General features: G+C 46.1%; 1 protein-coding gene across 1 annotated transcript in view; it reads left to right on the forward strand.

Moving 5' to 3' along the window:
- Positions 1–18264, forward strand: part of ERICH6B (glutamate rich 6B) — a 58092-nt gene extending 39828 nt beyond the window's left edge. The window contains exons 9-13 of the mRNA XM_010368048.1: positions 42–199; positions 9000–9085; positions 9266–9418; positions 14410–14635; positions 18046–18264. Of these exons, the coding sequence (XP_010366350.1) occupies positions 42–199; positions 9000–9085; positions 9266–9418; positions 14410–14635; positions 18046–18264 (842 nt within the window). The remainder of the gene's footprint in view (positions 1–41; positions 200–8999; positions 9086–9265; positions 9419–14409; positions 14636–18045) is intronic.
- Positions 18265–21555: the final 3291 nt, after the last annotated feature.

Consider the following 21555-nt stretch of genomic DNA (forward strand, 5'->3'; position numbering starts at 1 on the left):
ACCAAAATCTTATTCGATGCAATCATTGAATTGAATGGCAGCTCAAAAGGTAACAGAGATGACCACTTTCACATTTCATTTAATGACCGAACCAACACCTGAGAAGCATGAGACAAAAGAAGTCCAAAAGCCTCAACGTGTTGTTCGTCGTAGGAAGAAATTAGAACGAGATAAGGGATGGATACAGAAGAAGACAGTGGTAAGAGGGGCAGTACATTGCTGTTTTTCACTTTGCACAGGATGTTTTTGGCTCCGGTGAGGTGTGCACACACCATCAGAGAGTTGTAAGGAACAACACACAATGTAAACACAAAAATGCATCCAAAATATCAGAAGTACACCTGAGTATGTGGGTTGTTGGCAGACTGACTAGGATTTTTACTAGGATTTATTGAGAGTCTTCTGCCTGCAGGGTCTGTATTAGGCAATTGAATGGATTTGAGGGTAGAATAAAGGAAATGTATATTATATAGGCCCCAGCCAGACACTGTGGCATACATCTGTAGTCCCAGCTGCTTCGGAGGGTGAGAAGGGGGATCACTTGAGCCCAGGAGTTTGAGGCTGCAGTGTGCTATGATCACACCTGTAAATAGCCACTGTACCCTAGTAGCCTAGGCAACATAGCAAGACCCTGCCTCTAAAAAGAAAAAGATATATATAGATCCATCCCCCTAACAAATTAGAATCCATATCAAAAATCAGTCACACAGTGAATGGATAAATCAGCTGTGGTACATTCATACAATTAAATATTATTCAGCACTAAAAAGAAATGAGCTATTAAGCCATGAAAAGACATGGAGGAAACTTAAACACATTTTACCAAGTGAAAGAAACCAATCTGAAAAGGTTACATATTATGATACCTACTATATGACATTCTGGAAAAGACAAAGCTATGGAGACAGTAAAAAGATCAGCGGTTGCTAGGGGATGGGGGCAAGAAAGGATGAAAAGGTGAAACTCGGGAGTTTCAGGGCAGTTAAACTCTTCCGTATGATTCCACAATGTTGGATACATGTCACTGTACATTTGTCCAAATCCACAGAATGTGCAACATCAAGAGAGAACCCTAGTGTAAACTCTGGGCTGTGGGTGATAATGGTGTGTCAGTGTAGGTTCACCAATTATAACAAATGTACCACTCTCTGGTGGGGGTGGTGTTGATGGTTGGGGAGGCTGTGCATATATGGGAAACTGTACTTTCCACTCAATTTTTCCAGGACCTGCTCTAAAAAATGAAGCCTATAAAAAAATTTATCACATGGTAGTATTTATAAAGACTGATACTATTATACAAAGATCTGAGTGAAAACTAGTCTCAAAATATTAGAGTCATTCCTTCCATGCAAATGAACACCAAAAGCGAGCAGGAGTAGCTATTCTTATGTCAGACAAAACAAACTTTAAAGCAATAGCAGTTTAGAAAGACAAAGAGGGAGATTATATAATGATAAAAGGCCTTGTCCAACAGGAAAATATCACAATCCTAAATATATATGCAGCTAACATTGGAGCTCCCAAATGTATCAAACAATTACTACTGGACCTAAGAAATGAGATAGACACCAACACAATAATAGTGGGGGCTTCAGTACTCCACTGACAGCACTAGACAGGTCATCAAGACAAAAAGCCAACAAAGAAACAATGGATTTAAACTATACCTTGGAACAAATGGACTTAACAGATATTTACAGAACATTCTACCCAACAACTGTGGAATACACTTTCTATTCATCAGTGCATGGAACTTTCTCCAAGATAGACCATGTGATAGGCCACAAAACAAGTCTCAATAAATTTAAGAAAATTGAAATTATATAAGCACTCTCTCAGACCACAGTGGAATAAAACTGGAAATCAACTCCAAAAGGAATACTCAAAACCATGCAAATACATGGAAATTAAATAACCTGCTCCTGAATGATTATTGGGTCAACAATGAAATCATGATGGAAATTTAAAAATTTTTAGAACTGAATGACAATAGTGACACAACCTATCAAAACCTCTGGGATACAGCAAAGGCGGCTAAGAGGAAAGTTAGTAGCCCTAAATGCCTACATCAAAAAGTCTGAAAGAGCACAAATAGACAATCTAAGGTCACACCTCAAGGAACTAGAGAAGCAAGAACAAACCAAACTCAAACCAAGCAGAAGAAAAGAAATAACCAAGATCAGAGCAGAACTGAATGAAATTGAAACAAACAAAAAAAGAAAAAGAAAAAAGAAAAATGAAACAAAAAGTTGGTTCTTTGAAAAGATAAATAAAATTGATAGACCATCAGCAAGATTAACCAAGAAAAGAAGAGAGAAAATCCAAATAAATTCAATTAGAAACAAAAGGGGAGATATTGCAACTGACACCACAGAAATACAGATCATTCAAGGCTACTATGAACACCTTTACATGCATAAACTAGAAGACCTAGAGGAGACAGACAAATTCCTGGAAATATACAATCCTCCTAGCTCAAATCAAGAAGAATTAGATACCCTGAAGAGACCAATAATGAGCAGTGAGATTGAAATGATAATTTTAAAAATTACCAACAAAAAAAATTCTACCAGACATTCAAAGAAGAATTGGTTCCAATCCTACTGACACTATTCCACAGGGAGAAAAAGAGGGAATCCTCCCTTAATCATTCTGTGAAGCCAGTGTCGCCCTAATACCAAAACCAGGAAAGGACACACCAAAAAAAGAAAACCACAGACCAATATCCCTGGTGAACATAGATGTAAAAATCCTTAACAAAATACTAACTAACCAAATCCAACAACGTATCAAAAAGATAATCCACCATGATCAAGTGGGTTTCATACCAGGGATGCAGGAATGGTTTACCATACCCACATCAATAAATGTGATTCACAACATAAATGAATTAAAAACAAAAATCACATGGTCATCTCAATAGACACAGAAAAAGCATTCAACAAAATCCGGAATCCCTTTATAATTAAAACTCTCAGGAAAATCGGCATACCAGGGACATACCTCAATATGATAAAAGCCATCTATGACAAACCCACAGCCAACATAAAACTGAATGGGGAAAAGTTGAAAGCATTCCCTCTGAGAACTGGAACAAGACAAGGATGCCCACTCTCACCACTTCTCTTCAACATAGTACTGGAAGGCCTAGCCAAAGCAATCAGGCAAGAGAAAGAAAGGGCACCCAAATTGGTAAAGAGGAAGTCAAACTGTCACTGTTTGCTGATGATACGATTGTATGCCTAGAAAACCCTAAAGACTCCTCCAGAAAGCTCCTAGAACTGATCAAATCATTCAGCAAAGTTTCCAGATACGAAACTAATGTACACAAATCAGTAGCTCTCCTCTACACCAACAGTGACCAAGCTGAAAATCAAATCAAGATCTCAACTCTTTTTACAATAGCTGCAAAAAATAAAATAAAAATACATAGGAATATACCTGACCAAGGAGGTAAAATATCTCTACAAGGAAAACTACAAAACACTGCAGAAAGAAATCATAGACAACACAAACAACTAGAAACACATTCCATGCACAGAGATGGGTAAAATCAATATTGTGAAAATGACCATACTGCCAAAAGCAATCTACAAATTCAATGCAATTCCCATCAAAATACCACCATCATTCTTCACAGAACTAGAAAAAAAATCTTTAAATTCCATTGACCAGAATGGGTCCCATGACCCTGGCTAGCTGCAAGAGAGCTGGGAAATGGAACAGCTTGCACTAAGAGGAAAAGCAATAGGACAGCTTTACATCGTGAGTGTGGCCCCAACTGTGGCAAAAGTGGAAGAGAGTAGGAAACCAATACGGTTAACCAAGGTATGGACATTTCTGGCCTCCAGACAAGGAATGAGAAGTTTGGTATTCCTTCAACTCTTGGGCCTGCACTGAGAAGGGAAGTCTGTGGGACCAGTCAGAACTCCTATGGACAGGAGAAGGGGACTCTCTAGGTTGTAGCAGACAATGGTAAGGGTGTTGGAAGCCCTCATATAAAGGCTTCAGCTTTCTCCTATCCCTGGCCTCACGTCTTCTAATAGATAAAAGAAACCTTACTTGGCTTATTGTTCCAATTAGGCTATATAACTCCATGTTCTTCCACACTCCAGGCCCTACCCTGCCTCAGACCTTTGCCAGTTCTGGCACCATCTACCCTCCATGGCACCCCCTCCCCACTAACATCTAAAATGTCCTCCCTGCAGCCAAGAGGAAGATTCTCACCAAGATCTCTAAGCAGAGGATCCTTTCTCACCTACCATTCATGGTAGGCTGCACCAAGCACCCATGGCAGGGAGTGGCACATTTGGTTTTGTTTGTTTGTTTGTTTTACAAACAGGCAATAAATCCCAAGCTGTTTACTGAGTGCAGCACCTTCTGTGTGTGCTGGTGTGCAGGCCAAATCCAACCACTCCAGTCCAGGACCCAGGGCCTCACAGCAACTATGGCAAGCTTGCTGAACAGCTCTGGCACAGCTCGGGGTCCCGCCTGCAGGACTGCAGGAAAGGCCAGAGACGTAGTCTCCTCACTCTGCACTTTAAGCTTTTGCATCCTATTGTCTTCAAGCAAATGCTGATGAGCTTCAGATGCTTAGACATGCCGTTTGTTATATATTTCCCAGTGAAAGAACATGTGCCAACTCCAGCTCTGTGTAAGAGATTTTGCTTTGTCCATGGGATTCTTATCATCAGAAAAATTTCATTACATGACAAGTGAATTCGACAAACAGAAAGCATCTCAAGAAATTCTGGCTTTTGGGTGGCTTTTGAAAATAAGACCTAAGTGACAAATACCCGCTACCCATGAAAAGTATCTGGACATTTCCAACAGGTCACCAGGCAAACCAACTGTGGGTATAATACAAAGCACTTTTTAAACCAAGTCTCCATCAACGGATGGATGAAAAAGGAAAATGTGGTCTATATACCCAATGGAATACTATTCAGCCTTTAAAAAGAGGAAAATCCTGTCATTTGTGAAAACATGGATGAACCTGGAAGGGATTATGCTAAGAGAAATAAGCCAGGCACAGAAAGTCAAATACTTTATGACTCACTTATGTGTGGAACCTAAAAACATCAAACTCATAGAAACAGAGTGACCAGGAGCTGAGGAGTAGGGAAATAGGGAAGTGTTGATCAAAGGATACAAAATTTCCACTAGACAGGAGGAATAAGTTTAAGAGGTCTATTGTACATCACGGGGACTAAAGCTAATATTATATATTGATATATATTATATATTATATGATATATAGATTATATATAGATTATATATCATATATTATATATTGATATATTATATAGATATTATTGATATTATATATAATATATATCAATATATTGCATACCTGAAAATTGCTAAGAGAGTAGATTTTAAGTTTTCTCACCATAACAAAACATATGTGAGGTAATGCATATGTCAAAGCATCATATTGTACAACATAAATATATACAATTTTTATTATCAATTAAAGAAAGAAAAAACTTTTAAAGGGGGTTTTCTTTAGGTTTAAAGAAAAAAGCAGTGCTTTGTGGACTAAATGTCCCAGGTGACTGGGAGCTTAATGGTTAGAAGCAGCATCAGGGATAAATCTGAATCTTGGGGGTCAGATTGCTGGAGCCTGGCTCTCTTCTCGCTAGATAACTTTGTGTAAGTCATTTAGCGTCTCTTAAACAGGAATAAATGATAGTGCATATTTTGTGAGGTCAGTATACTGTGGAATTAAGGTATTTAGTGCAGTGCTCTGCATAAGGAAACAGCCACTGTATGTTGGCTATATGATCATTGTCACCTTGAGGAGTGCTTCCTACCCGATGTCTAGGTGAAAACTAACAGACAGCTTTCTCTCAAACAGAACTGCATCTGTCTCTTATCACCTTAAATTTTGCATTCTGCTTAAAGCTTTCTTTGGACAAAGAATTATTCAACTTTTACAATAATAATTTGGGCCCATCCAGTGACCACAGCGCCCATCATGACCCCAATCCTCCACCCCTAGATTTAACTGGCAATGTGGTCCCCAGCTTCATACCGATGTCAGAAGGGAGAGTCAACACTTACCTAACAAATCAGGTCTCACTGGAAACATTCAAGCCAAGATTGGATAACTGCTTTTCCAGAACAGAAACTCATGTGTCAAAAACGGTGACTAATAAACATACTAAAAGAATATGGTTGCACAAATACCAGAATCTGATCAGATAAAACAGTTTAAGGAATGTCTTGCAACTACAAGAAATTCCCAGAAAACTGCTTTTTTAACTGAGTTAAAGACTTCACAACAAGAGAACTAAAACCCGAAGAGACTACCTGCTCAGAGGATTGCTTACAGAAATATTTTTAAATAATGCAAAGAATACCCATGAGATTTCAGGAATATCATTCAGCAGCCAGACAGGACTCTGTGGCCAACTGCAATGGAGAAGTCCTGATGGATGAACTTTTAATAAAAAATTTCCAATAGCTATTGCACAAGAAATGAGGACTCATCTGATGGAATCTCCTGAAAACAGTGGCCACCATGTTAAACCATCACTCATGACTGTTTGGCAAATGGAAACTACTGGAGAAACGAAATCTCTATTTCCCTGGAATATCAAAATAGAAGGCCTTGTTGTTCAATGACAATAAGAGGCAACATTTGTTGAGGCCTTAAGATTCAGTAGCTGTGTCACTTGATTAGAAAAATAAACTATTGTTTCTTCGAAAAAACTTAAAAATGGCTTGAAAAATCACTGATCTGACTTCTAGTTAGGTTAATGTGGGGTACTAGATGGTCTGCAAAGCCTTCCTGCTGCAAACACCTGGGAATTGAAATAAAACAGAAGAAGCGTCCTTTTCAGTGCAGAACAGAGAATGTAAGAAAGTAAGGAAATAGCCAATACCAGAAATACAGAGAAAACTACAAAACCAGAAGAGTATGTGAGCCAGGTGTGTGTGCTGAGGAAGCAGGGGAACAATGGGTCTTGACAATCCACCAGCATGGGGACAGGGGACAATTAGAGGACACACACCCTTTCCAAGCACAAGCAAAACATCTCGTAATTGCTCACATGCTAGGTCACAAAACAAATCTCAGCAAACACAAAAGAATGGATACTGTATAGGCTATGTTCTCTTGCCCCAGTGCATTTTAATCAAGAATAGTAATAACACAACCAAAAGTCCTTTATACATTGGCAAATTTAAGAACACCCTTGTAAATAACTTGTGTGTCAAATCTGAAAATATTTAGAATAGAGTAAAATGAAAGGTAAATAACTACATTCATGGGAAACAGCTAAACAGTAAATTGAGGGGAATGTTACAGCTTTTTTCTAAGTCTGTTTTGTGCTGCTATAACAGGGAACCACAGACTGGGTAGTTTACAACGAACAAAATTTTATTGGTTCTGAAGGCTGGAAAGTCCAAGATGGAGGGGTCACATGTAGCAAGGGGGTTCTTGTTTCATCATCCCATGGGGGAAAGGCAAAATGAGGGCAAGAGAGAGAATGAGAGCAAGAGATCAAACTCGTAGCCTCAAGCCCTTTTATAACTGATATTAATCTACTGACGAGGTTAGAGCCCCCATGACCTAAATACCTCCCATTAGGCCGCATCTCCCACCACTATTACACTGGGGGTTCAATCTCCAACACATGTTTTTGGGGGGACACATTCAAACCATAACGGCTTTAAACACATATTTTAAAAATCTACAGCCATATTCCCCTGAATGGTTTCAATCTTGTCTAATCTCAGAAGTTAAGCAGAGTTGAGCCTGGTTACTACTTGGATGGAAGACTATCTGGGAATACTAGGTGTCAGGGGCTTTCTTTTAAATGCTTTCTCTTATAAAGGAGGAGGAGGAGGATGTGCAGGAGGAGTAAGAGAAAGATCTTGAAGAAGAAGAAAGACAAAAACAGAAGAGTTTGGCATTCAATTCCAGGAATTAGAAAAATAAAATAGAATAACATAGAAACCCCACAGAAAGTAGAGGATATAAATGATAATGATATGAGCAGAAATCGATAAAATAGAAAACAAAGAAATAATAGAATAAACAAACCAAAACTTTGTCCTTTGAAAAGATTAAAATAGGCAAACTTTCTGACAAGATTGATTCAGAAGGTATAAATAATAGAGAGAATGAAAACAGGGACATAACTACAGAGACAGCAGAGATTTCTTTAGAACAGTATAAACTTAAATTTTTTATGACAATAAATTTGAATGTTTATGTAAAATGAACAATTTTCTAGAAAAGCAGTTTGCAAAAATGGATTGAAGAAGAAATTAAAAACTTGAGTATACCAATGTCATGGGTTGAACTGTGTTCCCTCGAAAGAGCCATGTCAGAGTTCTAACCCCCAGTGCTTCAGAATGTGACCTTATCTGGAAACAGTCTTTGCAGATGTAATTAGTGAAGATGAGGTCTTCTTGAAGTAGGGTGTGCCCCTAATCCAATATGGCACCCTCTTAAGAGGATGGCCATGTGAAGATACAGAGAGCACCACATGAAGATAGAGGCGGAGACTGGGGTGATGCATCACAAGCCAGGGAACGTCAAGGATCTCTGTCTAGCATCAAAAGCCAAGAGAAAAGCATGGAAGAGATTCTTCCTCAAAGCCTCTAGAAGGAACCAACCCTGGGGACCCTTTGATTTCAGACTTCCAGCCGCCACAACAGTGAGATTAAATTTCTGTCATTTTAAGCTACCCAGTTTGTGAGACTTTGTTCCAGCATCCCTGGGAAACTAATACAATCAGTAACCATTGGGGTGATTGAAATGACAGTTTAAAATCTACACACACACACACATGCACACACAGATCCAGTTCAGCCTCCTCATTGTATAGACAAGTAAACTGAAGCCCCGCAGCTCCCCAGCAAGTTGGGGAGGTAGCATGTGACATCGGAGAGCAAGCAGATGGGGTCAACACCATGCTCTGCAGTAGGACAGTTGGTACCCATGCACTTTTCACACTTTTCATAGACTTGTCTTTTCTTCCCAGGTGCATCAAGGTGATGGAAAATTAATTCTCTACCCCAACAAGAATGTCTATCAAATTCTCTTTCCTGATGGGACAGGCCAGATACAGTATCCACAGAAGCACAGAGATGCTCGTATTGACATATATTGGCGCCTAAAATGTCTATGATTCAGGGTGTGGGGTTTGACTGAGGTGTGGGGTTTGACTGAGGCCTACATCATCTGTAGGGCCCTACCTCTTCCAGGGGAGCCCAAGGACTGACTTCTTGTGCCTTAACCTTCTCCCAGTTATCCATCAGGAAACCTGGCTGTGCTCATCTTATATGTGAAAATGAAAAAGTTCACATACATCGTTCTGGAAGACAGTCTAGAAGGGTGGATCCGGGCGCTTATCAACAACTCAGGCAATGCTACCTTCTATGATGAAAATAGTGACATCTGGTAAGCTTGGGTCATGAGTCCCTAACACTCCTGCCCATGGAGAAGCAGCTGGACAAAGCGTGACTCACAGACTGTGTGAACTTCGTCCCTCCCTGTGTAAGAGTTACACATGTTGGAAATGAGAGAATGAGCACCATGATGGATCAGTCCATGAGGTCCCTGACTGCAGAGAAGGCACCATGTTCTTACTGCACCATTGCTCCTCCATGGGTGAAATAGCCGTCAAGGCTCCACAACCACCACATTCTATTGGTTTCATCTCCTGAACACCTCTTGAGAGTCACCTTTGTGAGAATTTCCTTAGGAAGACCCAGTGCCTCCCTGTTCTGGGTGCCTCAGAGAGAAGAGTTTGGTGAGGGTTTGGAGACATATTCATACAGAGTCCATGGTCCAAAAGGCAATTTCTAAATATTTCACTATTACTGAACTTAGTTCTAAGTTCCCATTTCTGGTAATGGTGGAAAACCATCTTACCAATTCAAGACCACTCAGTCACTTCAAAATGTTTCTCCATCTCTTTGAGGTAAAGGACTCTCTTTTCAGGATTTTCTCCTTCCCTTCCTCTTCTAAGTGGTGGTGGTGTGGGGAGATATATATATATATTTTTGTTTTGTTTTGTTTTGTTTTGAGACAGAGTCTGCTCTGCTGCCCAAGCTGGAATGCAAAGGTGTGATCTCGGCTCACTGCAACCTCCACCTCCCAGGTTCAAGCGATTCTCCTGCCTTAGCTTCTTGAGTAGCTGAGATTACAGGCATGCGCTGCCAAGCTCAGCTAATTTTTGTATTTTTAGTAGAGATGGTGTTTCACCATGTTGGCCAGGTTGGTCTCGAACTCCTGACCTCAGGTGATCCACCTGCCTCGGCCTACCAAAGGGCTGGGATTACAGGTGTGAGCCACCACGCCTGGCCAAGGGAACTTATATTATCTTGGATCAACTTTATACTTCCTTCTTGCTGGTCAAAGCCAAACATAATTCCAAAAAAGGATTTTCATTCTGCAGACTTTGGTTTTTAACATTATTTTCTCTGCTGTGAGTCTTTTTAGACACCATTTCCTGATTGTCTTCTTTATTCTGGAGGTATCTGCCCTCCCTGTAGGCCTTGTGTATAGAAAATGCTGTCCAAGAAGTGGACCAAGGTTTTGGGTACAGAAAGCACAAAGGAGTGGGGCAAGAAATTCAGTTAATTACCTCAGAGAGGATCTGGTGACAGATCATCAAGTAACCCAGGGAGGGAAGAGCCCCTATCTCAGTCCTATCAGCATGTCCCAGTCCCTCTGCACCTGAGCATCTGGATGAGAGACAGACAGTCCCTGGGTATCCCTTCACGGCACCCCTCACCCCCCGCAGAAGTCAAACCACAGGGCCAGCCCCTCTCCCTCTCTCATGAATGGGCTGCCCTACCCCCAAACTGATTCCTTCCCCCAGGGGCAGCTGCTCCAGAGGAAAAATGTTACCCACAGAGGAAGGGCTTAGTCTCTGAGGAAATTCATCAGCAAAACTGCAGTCTCGTTGACGCTAGGAGAAGACTTTATGGAAAAGCCTCCCAGAGTCATTTGTGAATACAAAGCCACTTGGTCAGGGCCCGACCCTAACTGCTAGAATTTCCTCCGCACCAACAGGACTTCTCCATGGTGCCTCGGGCACCAGGAGGGACTTAGAGCCAAGCTATTTCAAGAGCTGAATACGTCTTAGGTCATTTTTGATTTCCATTTCCTCCGGGAAGATGGAAGGAGTGGCTGTCCTTTGCCAGGTGTGTGGAAGCTAAAATCCAGCACAGGCCTCGACTCTCAGCCCAAGGGGTCTCAGGACAGGCTTCCTACCTGGGTTCAGGGTCCCACACAGTGTTAAGACCTGCCCAAACTCAGGGTCCCTGGTGGGTGGGTTCTACTCATTCAACAGTTCAGGATCTTTTCACCCCCTGAGCAGGAACTTCCCAATTCTGACCATTTCTAGATGTTCCAGATCCCATCTTCCTAAGGGAGACTTAGCGCAGAGCTGGGAACCCTCAGGCAGAAGCAGATCTCTAACCCTAGGGAGTCGGGGATGGCCTAGCGTTGCTCCTAGAATCCGAGGTTCTCTGGATCTCCCGGGATAGAAATCAAGAGAGATCACTAAACATAGCAGCAAAGGAAAGTTTATTTCAGCTTGTGCACAAGGGAACCAACACTGAGAAAAGAAAAGGAATGGGCTACTCCCTGAGTGCAATGTGTGGGTTGGTTTTATAGGGTCTTCCTGTGGGGAAGGGTTATGTTTATGACAGGGCATGTATAGGAGCAGTTTTCCTGGTGCTTGCACAGTGGCTCAACATGCCTCTTCGAACATCTTCTGTAACATTCGCACTTTCAATCTCCACCCCTGGGTGTGGCTTTTAGCATTAAAATAAGGAAAGGGCTAACTATAAGTTGGAGTTTAAGTCTAACTGCACATATAGGGCTCCAGGGAAGTCCATAGCCACCTGAAATAGGAGCTTCTTGGGTCTTCTGTTACTGATTGGTTAAGGGCTAGCTAAGCTAGAGCTTGAGTGAGGGGCTTTTATTCTTTTCCTCCAGACCACCTTAAAATTGGGAACGAACCAGCCTGCCCATCTCAGTGTGAGAACTCTGATGGGAGACATTTAAAAGGTCAAAAGCTAGCAGGATCTGTCCCCCACAGAGTGAAGTAAGAAGATCCTCCTCTTTGCTCTCCTCTCTATCAATGATAACAAGGAAATTTTAATGTTTTCTCAGTTATTGTTGTGTATAGACATTTAATCCTTACACAGCCCTCTGAACAAAGTAGTATTATTATCTCCTTTTTACAGTTGAGGAAATGGAGGCACAGAGAGGTTAAGTGACTAGCCCAAGGTCACACAGTTTGCAAGTGGCACAGCTGGACTTGGAACTGAGAATCTGGCTCCAGAGCCCAGGTTTTTGTTTGTTCATTTGTTGTTTTTATAATTTTGGTACCAAAGAGCCCAGGTTTTTAATTCACTACTATGTATACAGCCTCTTATTTAGAGAAGGAGGAATGAGGTTGGACAGGCTGGGGTCCCAAGACAAAGGAACTTAGAAGTTTGTTTTTGTTCAATGGAAAGTGGGAAGCAACAGGAGGATTTGGGATTCAGTGGCTGGAAGTCCTCCCCACTGGAGGTGAGCAAGGCTTCCCACAGCAGGCCTCCGAGCCAGCTTCTCACTCTGATGAGGTCCCTGTGTTCTGTGAAAGGTTCGTATATACAAAGTGACCCCCAAATGCAGAGGGAGCTGAGAAACCAAAGAACAAGGCAGACAAATCCGGTTTGTCTGTATGAGGTGATTTACTAGGGGAACTTACAGACAGAAGTGCAGTCTAGGATGGATGCGGGACAGGTAGATCTCTGCACCAAAACCTCGCAGATCTGGGGCCTACATCTTGGGGGAAAAACTACACGTGCCCTGGAAGGAATGTGTAGGCAGCTATGGGTGTCAAAGCCTGTCATGTATGCAACAACATCATGGGTTGTTTTCAAAAAAAGGTGAAGTGTACCGTGAATAGATATTTCTAGATAAAATGTAGTACATCGCCACCCCCTGGACAGCTCAGATGAGACCTGGCAGACTGAGTAACCTAAGCTCCCCAAGCCCTCCTTCTCCAGACGAACCCAGGCCTCACATCGCTTCCTTTCTTCATGTGATTCCCCAGAGATGTTGCTGCCCCAAGGGCACTGATTCCAGGAACTGCCCTTTGGGATTTGAAAAGCAGAAGCCAGGGCCAGAGGGACGCGATGGGTTTGAAATGTCAAGAGAGGATGGCTCAGAGGGCAGGCAAGCCCCAGAGAGTAGGGTCTGGAATGAATGAGAGAGAAATGCATCCACCCTTCATTCCCTTGTACCTATCGATATGGGTGCCCTGCACAAGGCTGGGTAATAGGAATTCAGCAGCGCAGCAGACAGGCAAAGTCCCTGCCCTCAGGAGTTGGTGCTTTAGTGAGAGAGAACAGATGATGGACAAATACAGTCAATTCTCATGATTCATGGTAGTTATAGTCTATAAAGTCATTGAGAACACTGCATTGGCCAATACTGAACCCCTTGCTCCTAGGGGAAATACACACATATATAATATGTGATTCACGTGGAGCCAGGGACGTGCCCAGAGCAGCGGGAAATTTGATCTCCCAGTGTGCACATTGCTGGCTGAGACTGAACAAGGCCACGCTCTGCCTTTCTGCTCAGCTCTCCTGCAGAGGCAACCAGAGGACACAGGTGTCCTTACACAGGGCAGTGTAGTGCAAGAAGCTACAGCTCTGGGGCTGGTAGGACAGGGTTTGAATCCCAGCTCCAGCACGTGTTACTGGGACAGCCTCGGGCAAGTCACATGACACTTCTGAGCCTCCTATTCTTTTTTGTAAAATAAAAATTAAAAACAAAACAAAAAAAACAGCATCTAGCAAGATGGGCTGCTTTTAGGATTTAAGATGATAACCTATGTGAGATGTGTCTGTGTGCATATTTCCCCTAGGAGCTATGGGTTGTTATTCACTAAATCACTGGCTTTCTAGAACATAATACAGTGAACAATGAGAACTTATCATATCTATTCATAAATTATATGAAGGAAATTAACAAGGCATGGCAACAGAGAGTCCCGCAGGGAACCGGGGGCCTGCTCAGGCTGAGGAGGTGATGTCTAAGCTGAGACCTGCAGGATAAGCAGACGCCAGCCGTGCCACATGGGGCAAGGGACCTTTGCAGGCAGAGGGCAGAGCATGGCAAAGCTGTGAGCAGGAAGAGCCTGCACCCGCCAGGAACTAAAGGAGAGGGAAGGAGGGTGGGACAGGGCCATACGGTGAGGCCAGCGCAGAGGACAGCCCCTGGTGTTGGGTTGGTTGTCCATGTTGGAGCTTCTCCTACCCATCAACTACCTGTCAGGCTTTCTGTGGCCAAGTGGGGAAAAAGAAAGGGAAGGAGGGGAGGAGGAGCAGAGGCCCCGGGCTGAGCGCCCTGGCTGCCTGACATGCTTCCTCTTGGTGCAGGTTGAACCTGAGCTCCAACCTGGGCTACTACTTCCCCAAAGACAAACGTCAGAAGGCCTGGAACTGGTGGGATCTGAACATCCATGTCCACGCACCCCCTGTCCAGCCCATCTCCTTGAAAATCAATGAGTACATCCAGGTACAAATAAAAAGCCAGGATAAGATCATCTTCTGCTTCACCTATGAACAGAAGCGGATTTGTTTAAACCTGGGCACCAGGTACAAGGTAAGGTCACGACTCCCCACACCCTCTACCAGGTGGGGTGCCCACCTGTACAAAGGCCACTGCTGGCTTAGACTGGCCCATGCCACAGGCCTCCAGGCTTGTTCTACATATGCCAATCCGTATAAAAACAAGGCCACTTTGCTTTACCTGATGTTTAAGTACACACAAATGCATTCATGCAACTTCCCAGCACTGTGAGCTTAAGCTCTGAGGAAATTCACATCAAAATGCTCAGGCTAGCCTGGGAAGAATGACTTGCACCTGTTGCCCCAGGACTTTGGAAGGCCGAGACAGGTGGATCCCTTGAGCCTAGGAGCTTGAAACCAGCTTGGGCAACATAGCAAGACCCCTTCTCCACAAAAAAATTTTAAAATTAGGCCGGGCACGGTGGTTCAAGCCTATAATCCCAGCACTTTGGGAGGCCGAGACGGGCCGATCACGAGGTCAGGAGATCGAGACCATCCTGGTTAACCTGGTGAGACCCCATCTCTACTAAAAAATACAAAAAATTAGCCGAGCGAGGTGGCGGGCACCTGTAGTCCCAGGTACTCGGGAGGCTGAGGCAGGAGAATGGCGTGAATTCGGGAGGCGGAGCTTGCAGTGAGCCGATATCCGGCCACTGCACTCCAGCATGGGCCACAGAGCGAGACTCCGTCTCAAAAAAAAAAAAGTTTTTTTAAATTAACTGGGCATGGGCCAGGTGCGGTGGCTTACGCCTGTAATCCCAGCACTTTGGAGGACCGAGGCGGGTGGATCACTTAAGGCCAGGAGTTCGAGACCAGACTGGCCAGCCTGGTGAAACCCCGTCTCTACTAAAAATACAAAAAAATTAGCTGATCCCAGTGACTTACGCCTTTAATCCCAGCTACTCAGGAAACTGAGGTAGGAGAATTGTCTGAACCCAGGAGGCAGAGTTGCAGGGAGCCGAGATCACACCACTGCACTCCAGCCTGGGCGACGGAGCCAGACCCTGTCTCAGAAAATAAATAAGTAAATAAATGAATACAATTAACTGGGCGTGGTGGCTCTCACACCTGTAGCCCCAGCTACTTGGGATGCTGAGGCAGGAGGGTCACTTGAGCTCAGGATATGATCCTGAGAATAAAACACAGATGTCATGCTGCATTATCTCACTTGACACTCACAGCGGCCGTGTCAGAAGTCAGGGCCAGAAACAAGGGGGAAACTGTGTCCCCAGGCCTGCTGCTGTGTCCTCTTCCCTCCTCCCCAAACCTATTCTTCTCTAGACAGATGATCTCCTGGAAGTTCGAAGCACACTGCCCAGGCAGGCAGGAGAGGACCAATGCTGCATTTGTTTCCTAGGGCTGCTGGAAAAAATCAGCATGAACTAGGGGGCCTGAAACAACAGAAGTTTGTTCTCTCACAGTTCTGGGCCAAGTCTGAGGTCAAGGTATCTGTGGGGCCACCATCCTCCAGAGGCTCCAAGGGAGACCCTTCCTTGCTCTCCCAGCTTCTGATGGCTTCTGGCGTTCTTGGCTTGTGGCAGCATCACTCCAGTGTCTGCCTCCACCTTCACACAGCCTTTTCCTCTGTGTGTCTGTGTCAAACCTCCTTCTCCTTTTTCTTAAAAGGACACCAGTAGTTGGATCTAGGGCCTACTCTAAATCCAGAAGGAGCTCATCCTGAGAGCCTTAACTTAATCACATCCACAGAGACCCTGTTTCCAAATAAGCTCACGTTCCCCAGCACTGGGGTTAGTACTTGGACATCACTTTTGGGGGACACAGTTCCACCTACTCCAAATGGTGAGGCTGGACCCCTGGATCTCCAACTGTAATGGGGGAAGAAGGCTGGCTCCTGAGACCCTTCCTGAGGACCAGAGTCAAGGAAAGGAATGAGGGTGTCCTTGGCTCCCCCGGTGAGGCCTAAGCAAGGTTCTCTTCCTGCTCAGCTCCCCCAGGCTATACCACATGGAAGGCTCCACTTTACAGACCCCCCCCCCCACCCAGAGAGGTGCCCAGGGCCCCTGGGAACAGGACTGCCTTGGCAGACAGATGGATGGACATGTCCCCTGGGAATGAGGCAGATGGAGAAGTGGGCTGATAACAGCAGACTCCAGCAGAATAGATGCAGCTGTGTGCAGAGTATCTGAGAAGAGAGGAGGGAGTGTGCTAGGTTTTGGGTGATGAGACACGCCAGTTTGCTCAGGACTGAGGAGTTTCCTGGGACATGGGACTTTGAGTGCTAAAACTGGGAAAGTTCCAAATAGGCCTGGCCTGCTAGGCCCCCCCAGGTTCCCTCACCTGGCAAGGCCTCCTATTTTGCAGGTGAATAACGACATCCCAGCATCCTTGCCTATCCTGGATTTCTCAGAGCAACCAATCCAGTGAAGAGGAGGCCAGCACTACCAAGCCCAAGTGGTCATTTGCACTCCGGCCACGGCCGGGACCAGCTGGGGCTGGACAGCATGAGGGCCTGGGGCACTGGCCTTTGAATGGTGAAGGGAGGAAGGCAAGGACAGAAAGGCAGTACCCAGCAAGGTTGCAGGAAGGGCTGCTGTGGGCAGAGAGACCGGGGGCCTGACGCCTTGGAGAGCTAGAGTCCCGGGGAGGGGCAGCTGTGCCTGTGCAAGGCGTGTCCCAAATGAAGCAAATCAGCACCAGTGTAACTAATCAGAGCCAAAGAAAGGAGACAGAGCCTAGCACAGGGTCAGCCCAGGCGGGCAGTAGTGTGCCCGGGGAAGAACAGACCCCTCCATGCCCAGCCGCTCTACCTGCTGGGTGACGCTAGCCTGTGGTCTGAGCCCATAGTCTTCTATAAGATGGACATAGGTGATTGTGTGGCTAAAACAATAACAATATTGTGTGAAGACATTTCATCCGTATAGGAATGGAGCACATGGGTATCGTCCTATCTTATCCCCTCCAGGAGACTGTCCTCTGTCTTCTGCAGGCTGCAGACCCAGGCAGAACTTGGCATAGAGGCGGCCTCCCTGGGCCAGGCCTTCATCTAAACAAAACCCAGATACACTCCCAAGGAGCCTAAAGTGGAGGCGGGGCTCACAGGCAGCCACTGTGGGGCATCCCAGCCCTTGCAGAGCCCCATGGTCGGGACCCCATGGGGAGAAGCCCGGCAGCCCCAGGAGAGCATGGCCTTTGGAGGGCAGGCCGCGCCAGGGCACCAGAGCTGCTTTCCCTCAGGTCTAGGGCCAGGCATGGGTGTGGCCTCAGCCCACATCACCGTGGTCCACATGACCACAACACCAGCCAACTGAGTGTATTTGGAAGCAGCAGGAAGGTGGCAGGTGGCGGGGCTGAGAACACAGATCTGCTTTCTCGGGTGAAGGCTCAGGGAACACTTGGTCCTGGCCACAGGAGGCCTGGCCTGGGTCTGGGGCACGGCACTCAGGCAGCGTGCATTCTCACCCAGTCCTCTGTGCATCCCCGCAGTTTGTGATCCCGGAGGTGCTGAGTGAAATGAAGAAGAAAACCATCCTGGAGGCAGAGCCCGGCCCAACAGCCTGCAAGATCCGGGTCCTTCTGGGGAAAATGAACAGGCTCCTGAATTACGTGACCATCCCTGATCTGGAAAACTTCACAGAGACGGTCAGTACGTCACTGATGGACAACAAGTACCTGAGGAAGATGTTCTCTCAACTCTGGTTTTAGGGCAGGGCTTTTCTGGCATCCACCAAATGTCTTGGGAAGGTGGAGGCCTTGGGAGCTCCAGGGAAAAAAACCCCAAAGACCTGTTGACGTTCTATGAGAGTTGGTTTGTAATTTGGGACCTGTCGTAGCTCTTGGTTTGAAATACACGTTTTTGGCAGGAGGGCTGACAGAGTCTGGGGCTGAGCACAGAAAACGCTTGATAGCCCTGATCCGACAGCACCGAAGCAAGTTGTCATTTCAGTGACATATCAATGCCTGTCCTGCCTGCTTCTATGGTCACTCACTCTGTCCTTTTGTGACTTTCAGTACTGGCCTTGACTTAGGACAACAACCGTGCTCACAGCCAAGCTCTGTCTTTTGTTGGCTGTGTGGTCTTGGGCAAGTAGCTTTTATACCTCGGTTTCCTCATCTGTAAAATGGGCCTAAAAATAGCAACTATCAGCACAGAGTTGGGAGTATTAAATTAGTTAATGCACATATAGTCCCTAGAACAGGGTCTGAACCGTAGGAGCCACTCAGTAAGTGTCACTCCAATTAGTGTCAGCTTGGGCCTTCCTTCACGTCTGGGCAGCTCCTGGGAAGGGTCTGTGAGACGATCAGGAAGGCTGAGTGTCTGCACTTCCTTGGGCTGCAAAGGCACAGCCGCTTCAGCTTCCTCAGGCCTTTCTCCTCATGACGCTCCCTGTTGTTACTGAGCCTGCGCACAAACCAGGCGGGCCCCAGTGTAAGCACTGTGCAAGCTCTAGCTCATGTGGCTCCAGGATGCGGGCAGTATTTTCTCAAGGACATGGGGATGCAGAGAGGTTAAAGGACTTGCCCAGGATCATGCACCAGTACGTGATGGTAAAGACTGGCATTCCAGCCTACTCGACTGCAAAGTGACATCACTGTGGTGATAATATGAGTATGTTTATGACCGCCCCCCCCACCACTCCAGGGCATCTCAAAGACTCAAGGCCACTCCAGGTGCTACTGCCCTTATCCTACCTTGTTGCACGGCACCTACCCACCCCCACCCCACTCCAGGGAGCTCTGGAGGCCAGTCCCAGCCACCCAGCTGCTGCTGACTTGGCACAAATCATGCATCAGCCTTGAGGGGGTCCAGCCGCTCCTCCTGGTGTTGGAGCCTCTGGGCACCACCCCAGAACACAGCGCATCCTCCTGAGGCTGAGAGAGGGGAGGCTACATGTGGCCCAGTGCCCGGATCCCCCACACTTCCTGCATAGCCCCAGAGGCTCTCTCCAACCCTGAATTCATCACACCTTATCCACCCCTGCCAAGCCAGAGGGAAACCCAGATGGCAAACCCATACTGGCCCAAACCCAGTCCCCCAAACCAGTAGGTGACGGAGAGCCCGAAAGGACCCCCATGCCAGCTCCCCCTAGAAATTGGGTGGGACACTTGGGGTCACTGGTAACAGTTACCAACTTGAATAGCTAAAACAAAAGGAAAAAATGTGTCATCTGGAGATAAGAACACTGACCCGAACTGAAGATGCGATGGATCTCGGAAATGGTTGGAGAGGCTGCAGACCCCGACTTTCTGCCTCTCAGTCTTCGACACTTATCTTGTCCTGGAGACGTTTTCTACGCATCTCAGGTCACATGGCTTTTCCCAATCACTCTCAAAAACACCCCCGTGGTCTCTGCAGTTGGTCTTGATTAAATCAGGAGATCACCCTTGGTCCAATCCAGTGCAGTAAGAGCAGGTGGGATTACATCTTGTAAATGGCTCCCAGCTGATCCCAGAGCATGAGTAGGGGCAGCTGTTTCTGAAATAGGCAACTTGAGCTGGGCAGCCCCCCAGGGGATGATTTTATACAATCTCAGGACACCTGCAAACTTCCCAGAATGACCTGAGCTCCAGCCTCAACCAAGACAGTATAGAAAACCCCAGACCTGGCCAGGCGCAGTGGCTCACGCCTATAATCCCAGCAATCTGGGGGGGCAAGGTGGGAAGATCACTTGAGGCCAGGACTTAGAGACCAATCTGGGCAACATGACAAAACCCCACCTCTACTGAAAATACAAAAATTAGCTGGGTGTAGTGGTGCACGCCTGTAATCCCAGCTACTTGGGAAGCTGAGGCATGAGAATGGCTTGAGCCTAAGCGGCAGGGAGGTTGCAGTGAGCCAAGATTGCACCACTGCATTCCAGCCTGGGTGACAGAGTGAGACCCTGTCTCACAAAAAAAAAAAAAAAAAAAAAAAAAAACCCAGGCCAAGTACAGTAGCTCATACCCAGAATCCCAGCACTTTGGGAGGCTGAGGCAGGCAGATTACTTGAGGTCAGGAGTTGGAGACCAGACTGGCCCACATAGCGAAATTCCATCTCTACAAAAAATTAGCATGGTGGTGTGCACCTGTAGTCCCAGCTACCTGGGAGGCTGAGGTGGGAGGATCACCTGAGCCCAGGAGGTCAAAGCTGCGGAGAGCTGTGTTCACACCACTGCACTCTGGCCTAGGCTACAGAGTGAGACCCTGTCTGAAAAGAGAGAAGAGGGAAGGAGAGGGATTGGGAGGAGAGGGATTGGGAGGAGAGGGATTGGGAGGAGAGGGGAGAAGAGGGAAGGAGAGGGATTGGGAGGAGAGGGATTGGGAGGAGAGGGATTGGGAGGAGAGGGATTGGGAGGAGAGGGGAGGGACCCTTCCTCTTGTAATTAGCCATTCTCTACTGTGAACAGTGACACCCAAGTGCTGCCTTCATGGCCCTTCTCCCTGAGGCTCTCCCACTGTCTGCCACCAACCTCCACTTAATACTTTGTCCTCACCCCCAAACCGTCACCTGTGCAGCTGAGCTGGGACTAGGACAGTCAGGCTGTCCCAGGCATGGCACTACATGTCACTTCCTTGGCCTGACAATCACACCTTGCTGGTGAATGTTGTCATTGGCTAACACACAATAGTTCCTTTGGTGCAAGGTAATGAGCCATAAACGACTACTGTGATAGCATCCCTTTATATAGGCACAAAGTTCGAGTGCCTGGTTAGTTCCACACCTATGCTCAGGGTGCACTGAAACCCCCGTCCTTACCACACATCAAAGATAGAAGCTCCCAAGTGGATCTCAGCAACACACAAGTCATCCCTAGCCTGCTACTGTCTCTTAGCCCCAGCCCCGAGGCTTCCCCACCCATAGCCCCATGCCCTCTCCACACGGAACTGGAAGGAGGTGCATGTGCCCTGGAATCAGCCCTGGGTTTGGGTCTTGGTACGAACACTTAGCTGTGTGGCCTTGGGCAAGGAAATGAGCCCTCTGTGACTCAGTTTCCTCCTCTGTATTATGAGGACAA

The sequence above is a fragment of the Rhinopithecus roxellana genome, chromosome 18 (assembly GCF_007565055.1).
Source record: "Rhinopithecus roxellana isolate Shanxi Qingling chromosome 18, ASM756505v1, whole genome shotgun sequence".
Taxonomy (NCBI): Eukaryota; Metazoa; Chordata; class Mammalia; order Primates; family Cercopithecidae; genus Rhinopithecus; species Rhinopithecus roxellana.